General features: G+C 42.5%; 2 protein-coding genes across 4 annotated transcripts; one reads left to right on the top strand and one right to left on the bottom strand.

Annotated features, from left to right (window-relative positions):
• Positions 1 to 365: 365 nt before the first annotated feature.
• On the bottom strand, positions 366 to 4392 carry cts12 (cathepsin 12). Its single transcript, XM_029749343.1, has 8 exons — positions 4338 to 4392; positions 3980 to 4131; positions 3652 to 3774; positions 3217 to 3381; positions 2900 to 3121; positions 2615 to 2783; positions 2365 to 2470; positions 366 to 664 (listed from the first exon to the last, which is right to left on the bottom strand). Exons 1-8 carry the CDS (start codon positions 4366 to 4368, stop codon positions 565 to 567), a joined length of 1068 nt encoding a protein of 355 aa, XP_029605203.1. The 5' UTR covers positions 4369 to 4392; the 3' UTR covers positions 366 to 564.
• Positions 4393 to 6181: 1789 nt separating this feature from the next.
• Positions 6182 to 11295, top strand: LOC115192533 (ankyrin repeat domain-containing protein 29). Of its 3 annotated transcripts, none has more exons than XM_029751150.1 (10): positions 6182 to 6408; positions 7962 to 8072; positions 8589 to 8687; positions 8947 to 9045; positions 9210 to 9308; positions 9782 to 9880; positions 10025 to 10123; positions 10306 to 10401; positions 10579 to 10677; positions 10792 to 11295. In XM_029751150.1, the coding sequence occupies exons 1-10, from the start codon at positions 6397 to 6399 to the stop codon at positions 10873 to 10875; spliced, it is 897 nt and encodes a 298-aa protein (XP_029607010.1). In that variant the 5' UTR covers positions 6182 to 6396; the 3' UTR covers positions 10876 to 11295. The 3 variants fall into 3 exon arrangements, with proteins under 3 accessions (XP_029607010.1, XP_029607011.1, XP_029607009.1); XM_029751151.1 differs by having other exon boundaries at positions 6183 to 6408; positions 7962 to 8131; XM_029751149.1 differs by lacking the exon at positions 6182 to 6408 and adding an exon at positions 6541 to 6642.
• Positions 11296 to 11610: the final 315 nt, after the last annotated feature.

The raw sequence follows: 11610 nt of genomic DNA, 5'->3' as shown, positions 1-11610 counted from the left end.
CGTTAAACAATTGTAAAACTATGGAAGGTGTAAACCTATGAACCGGGTGAACTGGATAACAGTATAATACAAGGAACTCAAAGACAATCTACAGTCTAGCCTTGCTTACACACTGATTATGTTCCCACGCCTACGTCGACTCCTGCAGACTGTTTGACATTCTGGCAGATTGAAAGGGCTTTCTCAAGATGCCTCACTGTGCAAGGAAATACCTTCAAATTCAACACAAGCCGTCAGACACCTTGATGCACAATTTCTAGTGCTATATCCAGTCTTGTATTCAATCCAAAACGTTCAAAGGAACATCAAATTCTAGACCAGTCTGACACAGTCGGTCGAAATCTAAAAACAATCGCAGTCAAATGTCAATTCAATTGAACTTTATTCTCTATCACAGTGCAATACAGGCATAGCATTGCTCAGAGTAATACAGTATAGAAGACAGAATACTTGGTACCATCACCCCCACAAATAAACCAAATCAATACTTTTTATTAACCTCTGACAACCTATCCAACACCAAGACGATATGTTCTGTCTCTGACACTTTATCACTTATGTGGTTCATAAAATAGGATACAGAGCGTAGCTTGCGATGCCACAAGTGTTACTGCCATTCCGGATCATTCGCATGTAGCCACCCTCTCCCCATGCAGTACCCCAGCTGGGAAGAAAAGGAAAACATGCATACATTTATGTACCACAAATGTCTTACATATATGTATATGAAAAAGTAACCAAATTATTATACACTGCTCAAAAAAATAACAAACAACACAATGTAACTCCAAGTCAATCACACTTCTGTCCAAACTGTCCACTTAGGAAGCAACACTGATTGACAATACATTTCACATGCTGTTGTGCAAATGGAATAGACAACAGGTGGAAATTATAGGCAATTAGCAAGACACCCCCAATAAAGGAGTGGTTCTGCAGGTGGGGACCACAGACCACTTCTCAGTTCCTATGCTTCCTGGCGGATGTTTTGGTCACTTTTGAATGCTGGCAGTGCTTTCACTCTAGTGGTAGCATGAGACGGAGTCTACAATACACACAAGTGGCTCAGGTAGTGCAGCTCATCCAGGATGGCACATCAATGCGAGCTGTGGCAAGAAGGTTTGCTGTGTCTGTCAGCGTAGTGTCCAGAGCATGGAGGCGCTACCAGGAGACAGGCCAGTACATCAGGAGACGTGGAGGAGGCCGTAGGAGGGCAATAACCCAGCAGCAGGACCGCTACCTCCGCCTTTGTGCAAGGAGGTGCAGGAGGAGCACTGCCAGAGCCCTGCAAAATGACCTCCAGTAGGCCACAAATGTGCATGTGTCTGCTCAAACGGTCAGAAACAGACTCCATGAGGGTGGTATGAGGGCCCGACGTCCACAGGTGGGGGTTGTGCTTACAGCCCAACACCATGCAGGACGTTTCGCATTTGCCAGAGAACACCAAGATTGGCAAATTCACCACTGGCGCCCTGTGCTCTTCACAGATGAAAGCAGGTTCACACTGAGCACGTGACAGACGTGACAGAGTCTGGAGACGCCGTGGAGAACGTTCTGCTGCCTGCAACATCCTCCAGCATGACCGGTTTGGCGGTGGGTCAGTCATGGTGTGGGGTGGCATTTCTTTGGGGGGCCGCACAGCCCTCCATGTGCTCGCCAGAGGTAGCCTGACGGCCATTAGGTACCGAGATGAGATCCTCAGACCCCTTGTGAGACCATATGCTGGTGCGGTTGGCCCTGGGTTCCTCCTAATGCAAGACAATGCTAGACCTCATGTGGCTGGAGTGTGTCAGCAGTTCCTGCAAGAGGAAGGCATTGATGCTATGGACTGGCCCACCCGTTCCCCAGACCTGAATCCAATTGAGCACATCTGGGACATCATGTCTCGCTCCATCCACCAACGCCACGTTGCACCACAGACTGTCCAGGAGTTGGCGGATGCTTTAGTCCAGGTCTGGGAGGAGATCCCTCAGGAGACCATCTGCCACCTCATCAGGAGCATGCCCAGGCATTGTAGGGAGGTCATACAGGCACGTGGAGGCCACACACACTACTGAGCCTCATTTTGACTTGTTTTAAGGACATTACATCAAAGTTGGATCAGCCTGTAGTGTGGTTTTCCACTTTAATTTTGAGTGTGACTCCAAATCCAGACCTCCATGGGTTGATAAATTGGATTTCCATTGATTATTTTTGTGTGATTTTGTTGTCAGCACATTCAACTATGTAAAGAAAAAAGTATTTAATAAGATTATTTATTTCATTCAGATCTATGATGTGTTGTTTAAGTGTTCCCTTTATTTTTTTGAGCAGTATATTTTGTTAGAATGTAAACCATGTTACTCCCACCAGTGATTCACCCACCTGTTTTTGATTATCCAATAGTCTTGCCCCCCTTCAGAGCCATAGCCAACCAGCAGCACCGCATGACTGAGGTTGTTGGGGTTACAGCTTGGCTCCTCATATATTCCTGTTAGATCAATAATAGCACTGGTTACAATGAGGCAAATGCATTTTTAAAAATTGAATAAAAAACCTTTATCAAAGTTAATATGGGAAACAAAAGACTACATTTAGCTGTCCACCACCGTCAAAGAATTCAGTGAAGACCAACCTGAACTGTAGAACATGAAGCTTGGATGATCTGCATCCACAGCGATGGTGATGGGGCCAATGGTTGCCACAGCGTCAGCCAGGGCCTGCTCATCTCCAGAGGGTATGAACCTGTAATCAGTGATGCTGGCAACCGACTGACTGCTGTCGTAGAAACAGGGTTGGGTGTCCTAGAAATACAGAAATGTGTTTTATCCTCAGCCATTGTACTTCTTAAATCATGTTGCTATTAACATTATGTAACATTGGTGTACATGGTCAGGGATGTCCCCAGTCAGATTCTTACCACTGATGTGTAGGGGTAGGTGTCTGTGGACTGAAGCCCATTCTGAACCACATAATTATAGGCATTAGCCATCCAGGCCCCACTGCAGCCATATGTGCCGTAGGGCTTGGAGCAGTCCACAAGGTTCTGCTCACTCAAGGACACCAGTTGACCTGTCCTCTTGAACATTTGTCCCTCGATGGCCCCCGTAGTGCTAAAGGCCCAGCAGGAGCCACAATAGCCCTGTGAGGAGAAATCAATAGACAGCATGGATTTAAAATCACTTCCTAGTTTGCACTGAAATTCTACTTACAGAATTTTCTAAAGCAAAGCCTCACCTGGTCTTTGACCTCGGTGACATAGCCCATGGCTCTGTAGTCAACGGTAACAGACCCTAACTTCTGAGCACTGGCACGGAGCTTTCGAGCTGATGCATTCTTCCCTCTTTTCTTTATTTTGCTATTTATCATGGCACCTTGTAAACGCTTGTATTCGTGCCTTGTCTACGCATTGAAGAGAGAGAAATTCCAAAGTGATTTAGAATGAAATGTATGAAGGAATCAATGAATAATGGGAAAATACTGTTTCAATACACTGCAATAACAACAATCTCTCATAATGTATACAAATGAACAGAAATTAGAACTTAAATGGGAATGTTGCAGCTCTCAGTGAAAATTGCTCAAAGTGGACCATTATAAGTAACTCATAGAAGTACCTTGGACTATAACATCCTGTACTAAAGAGAAGTGAAGATGATGATGGTCACTTACCAGGTCCCCATATTGATTCATGGCCATGGTGAACATCTTTGTCCCTCTGAGAAAACTGTTATTATTCTCATCAATCACTCTCTTGTTGTCCTCCCATATGACCTTCCTCTCAATGTCATCCCGCTTCAGGAAAGAACAGAATGAACAAACAAATAAAATAGTTGATTATTGTTAAGGTGTGTGTCTGGGAGGGAGGGAATGACTTCCTAAATATTTACAATGCGTCTTCATGTAGGCCAATATGCAGATTACTAGCCTACAGTAACTATTGGGATGTGTTTTTTATACAGTCTGTGTGTATGAGTATGTGTATAAAATAACATCTAACCTTCTCGTCGTAGGATACACCGTTGCTCCTCTTCCATGTTTGCCACTCTGATGGCTCTTGCACCTCCTCATCTGAGTCTGACGCCACGTGGAGAGGATCAGACAGGAGGAGAGAGAGCAGCACAGCTCTCCCCATGAGGCTGGCCCATTGGACTGGAAGGATAGATGATCAGAGTAAAGTGTTTCACCAAATGTATTGTGTTCTGTTGTAAATTACTTTGCTGCAATTTATACCATATTAGATAGAGAATTATATGGAAACACTATAAATGCTCTGCGATTCTGAATGTTATGTTATTAAAACAATGCAATCATGATAAGAAATTAGGCTTAATGAATGTCAATAACCTGGCACTCACCTGATGGAAAGTTGGGCTGTCTTGTCTTCATGTTCTGAGACTAACTCTACACTCTGACCATGACTGGTCATCACCCCCTCTTTTATTGCCTGTGATGGAGGGTGTGCTCCCCTTGGGCCTGTCTGAAACCCCATCACCTACACAAAAGAGGGAGGTGGCAACAGGGGGCAGAAACCCTCTTATTAGACAATGTCAGGCCACAGAGTGTAAACACAGCATGTCCCTATTCAAAGTAGCCCATATCAGTTTTTTGGCACTCATCACAAAAACAGCTTAGCAGTGCCAAGAAAATATGATAGCCTACTCTATATACAGCTCATCTCTAAAAACCTGCCAATTACAAGCTTACAGCTAAATAGTAATCAAAACAACTTCTCCTTACACAGGCTACCTGCAATTATGCACCCTGATATTTAAGTGTTACACTCTTAGAAAAAAGGGTTCCAAAAGGGTTCCTTGGCTGTTCCCATAGGAGAACCCTTTTCGATTCCAGGTATAACCATTTTTGGTTCTATGTGCTACCTACAGGTTATGGAAAATGTGCTCTTTTAGTATTTCTCCAGTAGGTATCCTGGAGGAAAACACCTCCACTTCTATGTCAAAGATAATAAAACAAAAACACTATAGTAAATAATAAAGTAATGTCTGCAAAAACATTACAGTAAATACTACAGTATACTATAGACGCAAAAACTCTACAGTAAATTCTACAGTATACAAAAATCTGCAAAAACACTACATTAATTACTATAGCATATACTATAGTTTTGTTTTACTACAGTATTTATACTATAGTTAACTGTGAATACAACAGCATACTATAGTAAATACTGCAGGGAATACTATAGTAAAGTCAGCAAAAACACTACATTGAATACTATAGTATTTATACCAGTCATGTTTCTTCTCCAGTCCCAAATTTTGGCACAAACTAATAATACCTTTGAAACAGCTGCTCAACATCCAAGAATACAGGGTAGCCTGTGTCACAGCACAGACACTACTGTAATATCTACTGTAAGATCCGAGTAGGGAGAGCCAAAGGGGTAAATTGAGCCACCATTGTTTCTAAGAAACCATACACACAATTAACAATTTGACCACATACTTCGGAAGAAGTCTTCATTTGTGAAGGAAGAAACCACATGGACAAAGTGTTAAGCAAGTTAGGTCCAAAAAAACAGATTTTCACCAAGTCAAATGAATTTGTTAGAGGTATCATTATGCTTGCATCTAAACCAAAATAGAAAGATCATTTTAAGATTGTTCTATACATCAGTTGGGGTCTCTATACGCTTCAAAATGAGGTCCTAAACCTAAAGAAATATAACCACAGCTGTGTGGGCTAATACAGTGGTATAGTGGTGCCTGGAGAAATGGGTATACCATCCAAACAGCTCCACAACAATGTCTCCACATCAGGAGACATTTTTTTTGGTCTGGGAAAAATCCCCCCAAAATGTGGAGGGTGTAGTTGCCCTTTTATTCAGAATGTTACCTGGGGTAAATTGTTCTCCCCATACCCAGGGTAAGTTGTGACAAAAATATATGTCGATATCTTTGTTAGAAAAAAATACTATATTTCCCTCGACAGAGTGATGCTGAATGTCTAAAATGCCTCAATTTACCTCACTATCCCCTAATACAGTTGTATGGCTGACTTTCTGGAGTTTAGGGGCATTAGAAGCAAGGACTGGATTATGTGTAACAAAAAAAAAAAGATATAAAATAACAGCCCATTTTTCCTCAGGATAAATAAACTACCAGCTCCAAAATGAAACTGTAACAGAATCGAACTCGTTTCATTTGGTTGAACAAACGACTCCAAGAAATCGAATCAAACATAGCTGCAGCGGTCGTGACTCGTGCGCCTGTCTGTGTGGCTGGAGCGGCACTGCAGAGGATTTGCTGCGTGTTGTTTTTCCAACAGCGCGCCGACACCCTTGGAGCAGTCAGTGTGGCAAAACGAATTACAGCCGTTATTACAGTTAAACCCATCGGGACGTTAGCAACAACAACCCATACGCAAGAAATATGAGTCACGAATGAGGTCCACAGCATGTCGTTCAAGGTAATCTTAACGTTCTCCTGCTTTTCTGCATATGCAGCTGAGTTGACTCAACTCCACTATATATAGATATCCATATTACAGGGATCTAAACTAGAGCTACAGCTACTACTGCATAGGCTACTCTAACCATGCTTGGAATGAAGAGAGAGTAGCCTAATATAATCTACTCACTACGACTGCTTACTTTCTTTGCGTACATGGCTTCTAATCTGTGTTGTCATGAATAGGCCTATGGTGAGTTATGCGCACGTAATAAATGAATACATCGCAGGGGGTTTGCGGGAAATAATAACATCGTAATGGGAATTAGATATGCTGCTTAACCTTCGTGGTCATGGTCTTCCCGGACATATGCCGCGTTCAAAACAACTGGTAACTCGGAAATGAACAAACTCCGACTGGGAAAAATCGATTTGAATGGTCATCCAACTCGAAATTCCAAATCGAGAACTCGGGCCACTTTCTAGAGCTCAGACTTTCAGACCTGAAGATCACTGACATCATGATTTGACCTGCATTTTTCCAAGTTTCCAGTTGTTCTGACTAACATTAGCCACCTAGCCAACGTTAGCAACAACAAATTGGAATTCGTAACATATCATACGTTTTGGTAATTCATAACATATTGTACGTTTTTACGAATTCATAACAAATACGAATTGTAATTTATCATAAGAAATGGATGATGGGCATCCACAAATGAATACATACCATACGAAACTTGGCATGTCTCTGATTAAAAAAAATGGAACCTTCATTTAACTAGGTTAGTCAGTTAAGAACAAATTCTTATTTACAACGAAGGCCGAGAGTGGGTTAACTGCCTTGTTCAGGTGGAGAATGACAGATGTATACCTTGTCAGTTCGGGGATTCGATCCAGCAACCTTTCGGTGAACTGGCCCAACGTTCTAACCACTAGGCTACCTGCCGCATGCAGAATAATACGAAATGCCATGAGACCAGGTGGCAGCGACATGACAGTTTAATCTTAGCTATGCTAGGGGTTAAGGTTAAAGGGTTAATTAAGGTTAGGGGAAGGGTTAGCTAACATGCTAAGTAGTTGCAAAGAAGCTAAAAAAAGTAGTATGTAGTTGAACATTTGCTAAAATGGTACAGTGATGAAAATCTAACACAACTTTTGGGTTGCTAGATGTTTGCGTTTTTTCTTGTCTGTGTTAAATATACCCAGATTCATTTGGACCTACATAAGTGGGTGGGAGCTGGACTCTTAGAGACCACACACAACCAGACCAGAGACCATATAACCACACCATACCCAATGCAAGAGCATAATCAACGTGTGTGCGTGTGCAAAGAACCTCTGTCCATATTGATTCTCATGTTGATTGTGAACAGGAAGAGCCTGACTGCAACTCATTTTAAATGGTTTTCTCTATAACCTCCATTGTCTGACCAATACCAGCAAAGAAATTGGTTGCCAAATTTTGACTTCTGAGATGATACTGTAGATAGTGTCTTTTAGTCTGGTTGCAGGTCTGTTATCTGACACTTGTGTCTATTCGATGTTGTATCGTGTGTGTTTGTCCTACAGAAGGAGACGCCCCTGGCTAACGCTGTGTTTTGGGCAGCTCGGAAGGGGAACTTGGCCCTGCTTCAGTTACTGCTCAACAGTGGCCGTGTGGATGCCGACTGCAGAGACAGTGTACGGACGCTGCATGCCCTGGCGGCTCAGCTGCACGCTTTACCCATAAACCACCTGTGGTAGGAGAGAAAGAGAGAGCTACAACTCTTCTGTGTGTGTGTGGTTGTGTGTGTGGATGTGTGCAGGTGTATGTATGTCTCAATAATGTGTTGTAGGTCCGCTCATGTTCAGGTGCTTGCAGTTTCCATGTGTGTCACATCTAATTGTTTATTGTTGTGTGGTATTTGAAATGTAATGCTATGTCAAGTCTCTGCTGACAAGTTCAAGTATGTTTCAGAAACATTCTCTAGAGATTAGGGAATGTGAATGATTGGGTGGAGCATCAGACAAGGGGTGGTACTTTGGAGGGTTGTGTGTGCAATTATGCTGTCTGGAGGAGAATCAAAACACTTCCAAAACAAAAACAAAAAAATCTAGACCTCCAGGTTTCTTTCATGTGCAGTTTGAATGACATGTAGACAATGATCTGACTGAACTGAGGTGTTGATTGATTGTGATCCCTCGATCTCTTTTCAGTTTCGCACCACAGCCCTGATGGTGGCGTCCTACAATGGCCACAGTGACTGTGCCAGGGAGCTGATCATGCAGGGAGCTGACATTAACCTGCAGAGAGAGGTAAAGTATACTCCCACTTTAGTACACCTTGGTGTCATTAGAAGAAATACCTTGGTTTTAGTGCTGCTCCTTGATAAACTGCAACCATCTGCTTTTCCATAGTACGGCGCCTGAAATTAGCGTTGCATTATTGATGTTGCTTTGAGACTAATGTGGTCAAAGCAGAAACAATAAGCAGTAAAGATGTTTGAAGCATTGAGAAAATGTGTATGTCCTTTTTAAGGTCTTTCTGACATTGAATGCATGTTTCCACCCTCAGACAGGCTCCACTGCCCTCTTCTTCGCTTCCCAGCAGGGACACAATGAAGTAGTAAAGCTCCTCTTTGAATTTGGTGCCTCAACTGAATTCCAGACAAAGGTATGCCGTGTTACCTACTTAGAGAGAGAGAGAACATCACAGGGAGGCAGAAAAAATATGCTGACAGCAGTGATCCAGTGTTGGATGCCTGCTGTGTATAGTCATATTCCATGTGCCAGTCACTGCAGGATATGTTGCTAATCTGTGTTCTCATGGTTTGGCAGGACGGTGGCACAGCCCTCTCTGCAGCCTGTCAGTATGGCCACTCTAAGGTTGTAGACACTCTTTTGAAGAATGGAGCCAATGTTCATGACCAGCTGCATGTGAGCATCCCTAACACCTATCTCATCTCACTATGTCTGTCCTTTTCCCACACTCCTGCAGAGCCCCACAGTGTCCAATGCTGTAGTCCACAACACACCAAAATCCCACTGGAAGACCCTCTCAGGTTACCGCTGAGTCAGACATGAGATGCATTTTGTTTTATGCAACACATAGAAGGGATTGGATTACTCAGTGTAACTATGTTACATGTTTGTATGAAAGCAATACAGTAAGGCTTACATTCATTTCGACACAGTGATTCTCTGCTCACTACTAGTTCTGATATTGGGGATTGACAATAGTGTTTTTTGCATCATCAAAACATCAGCCTCTTTCTCTCCTTTCTATAAGATCCATTGTACCCACAACAGTGCCATTCTATGTTTTACTATTCATGAACAAGCCATACATTGCATAACTTTGTCATGCAGTTGCTTTGCTGATGTGACATGTTTCTAATATCATGTTTCAGGATGGTGCCACCCCACTCTTCCTTGCTTCCCAGGAGGGTCATGTGACTGTCATACGTCAACTGCTGTCATCTGGAGCCAAAGTTAACCACCCCAGGGAGGTGAGGCCACTCCCCCATACAATAATAGAGGACCTCAATAGAGGGACTGACTTCTTCATCTCTCTTCTCACCCTCTTCCTCTTTGTATTTTGTCTCCATTTTCTTTCTCTCACCCCCCTCCCTCACTACCCCCCCCCTCTCCAGGATGGCACAGCCCCCCTGTGGATGGCAGCCCAGATGGGACACAGTGAAGTAGTGAAGGTTTTACTTCTGCGTGGTGCAGATCGGGATGCTGACAGAAAAGTATGTTGTCCTTTAGCAACCCAGTGGGTACACAGTGGGTTGACAAAGACATGATGATTGTCTTCCATCAATATATTCAATCAAGTAATTTATTGAAATGCATTTCTTTGTGTAAGGCATATTATATATTGAATGGGGAATTAAAATGTCAATGTCTCATGTTTCTTTTGATCTTATTGAAGGACGGGTCAACTGCATTATTCAAGGCAGCTTTCAAAGGACACAACAGTGTCATTGAGGAGCTCCTCAAGTTTTCCCCTTCAATGGGCCTTCTCAAGGTAAGATATCTAGGCAGTGATGCTTGCTCTTTGCCGTCTCCTGCCTCTGGCCATGACCCAGAGGAGTAGTTTTTATTCAGAAGTATATTGTGGAACGTTGTATTGTAAAACATTAGCAGTGTTTTAGTGATAAGAACCAGCCTTTAGTTAAGTGGCTTCACCATTCCATTTCTCCAGAATGGTTCCACAGTCCTCCACGCTGCTGTCATGGGTGGCAATCATAAAAGTGTAAACCTTCTGCTCGGGGCCAATGCAGACCCAACACTACCCAACAAGGTAAATCACTGCAGTGTGTACAGGGGAGAAGAAGCAAAGCAGAGGAGAAGGATGCATTTTAGGACGTCGCCATGGTTGATTATTTTTTCATGACTGGTTTTGTTTTCTTTGCAGAACAATGAACTGCCAGCAGATCTTACAAAGAGTGATCGCATCCTGAGTGCTCTGCGACCACAAATCTTAAATGGAAGTAGTTGATGACAATCCTAGTTCCCACCTTAGACCATGGTTGTTTTATGGAGAGAAATGCACTGAGGGCTCCGAACAACAGAGAACAAACAAACAGGATTCAGTCAGGATTCAGTCATACAATACTTATATGGTGCTTGCTTTCAATTGCAGCTTCAGAAAATACAATGCTATTTGGAGTAACCGTAACTGGACATATGTAGCCTACTACCAAAATGCATCTGTTTGTGGCTAGAGTTATTTTGCCATGTACATCCTTTCCTTTGAGGTGTTGTTCTAACTTTGCTGTATAGTTTTAGTTTCTAAAATATTGTATCCCTGGTGCTGTGATATTTCTAAATATTTTGCATTTTTTTATTTCTGCAATTTTAATAAATGCAATACTGTACATTGGGTTAAATAAAAGATGAATGTGGAAGAAAAAAAAAACATTTCTCCTGTGACCAAGTCAATAACATGTGGTATAATAACAAGTCACTAGAGGTCAGTGTACTTACCGTTGGTATCTACGATCTATATAAACTCTGGATACTTAGATGCTCAGTTTGGCCATTGAGAGACTTTGAAGCCACCGGTCGGCCATATTGGCACTCTCCAGTTGGAGCAGTCCTCCATAGCAATGAATGGAATTCTACGGTATTTCAATTAAATGTTTCAAGGACAAAATTACATGTATTTAAGCATTTTTTTTGCTGGAGTGGGGACAGTAACATTAGTCATCTCAAAAAATTATACAACCAATGT

This window comes from Salmo trutta, chromosome 4 (assembly GCF_901001165.1).
Source record: "Salmo trutta chromosome 4, fSalTru1.1, whole genome shotgun sequence".
Taxonomy (NCBI): domain Eukaryota; kingdom Metazoa; phylum Chordata; class Actinopteri; order Salmoniformes; family Salmonidae; genus Salmo; species Salmo trutta.
Note: the sequence above shows the minus strand (reverse complement) of the source record. Positions and strands in the feature narration are given on the sequence as shown.

Bases quoted from the DNA above. Each gene is read 5' to 3' on its own strand.
- cts12 (XM_029749343.1), bottom strand. From the start codon at position 4,368: ATGAAGACAAGACAGCCCAACTTTCCATCAG. The intron at 3,382-3,651 runs GTAAGTGACCAT...TTCAATGCGTAG, and splicing joins TGAATCAATATGGGGACCTG to ACAAGGCACGAATACAAGCG. The intron at 3,122-3,216 runs GTGAGGCTTTGC...TTCTCCTCACAG, and splicing joins TCACCGAGGTCAAAGACCAG to GGCTATTGTGGCTCCTGCTG.
- LOC115192533 (XM_029751149.1), top strand. The intron at 8,688-8,946 runs GTAAAGTATACT...TTCCACCCTCAG, and splicing joins ACATTAACCTGCAGAGAGAG to ACAGGCTCCACTGCCCTCTT. The intron at 9,881-10,024 runs GTGAGGCCACTC...CCCCCTCTCCAG, and splicing joins AAGTTAACCACCCCAGGGAG to GATGGCACAGCCCCCCTGTG.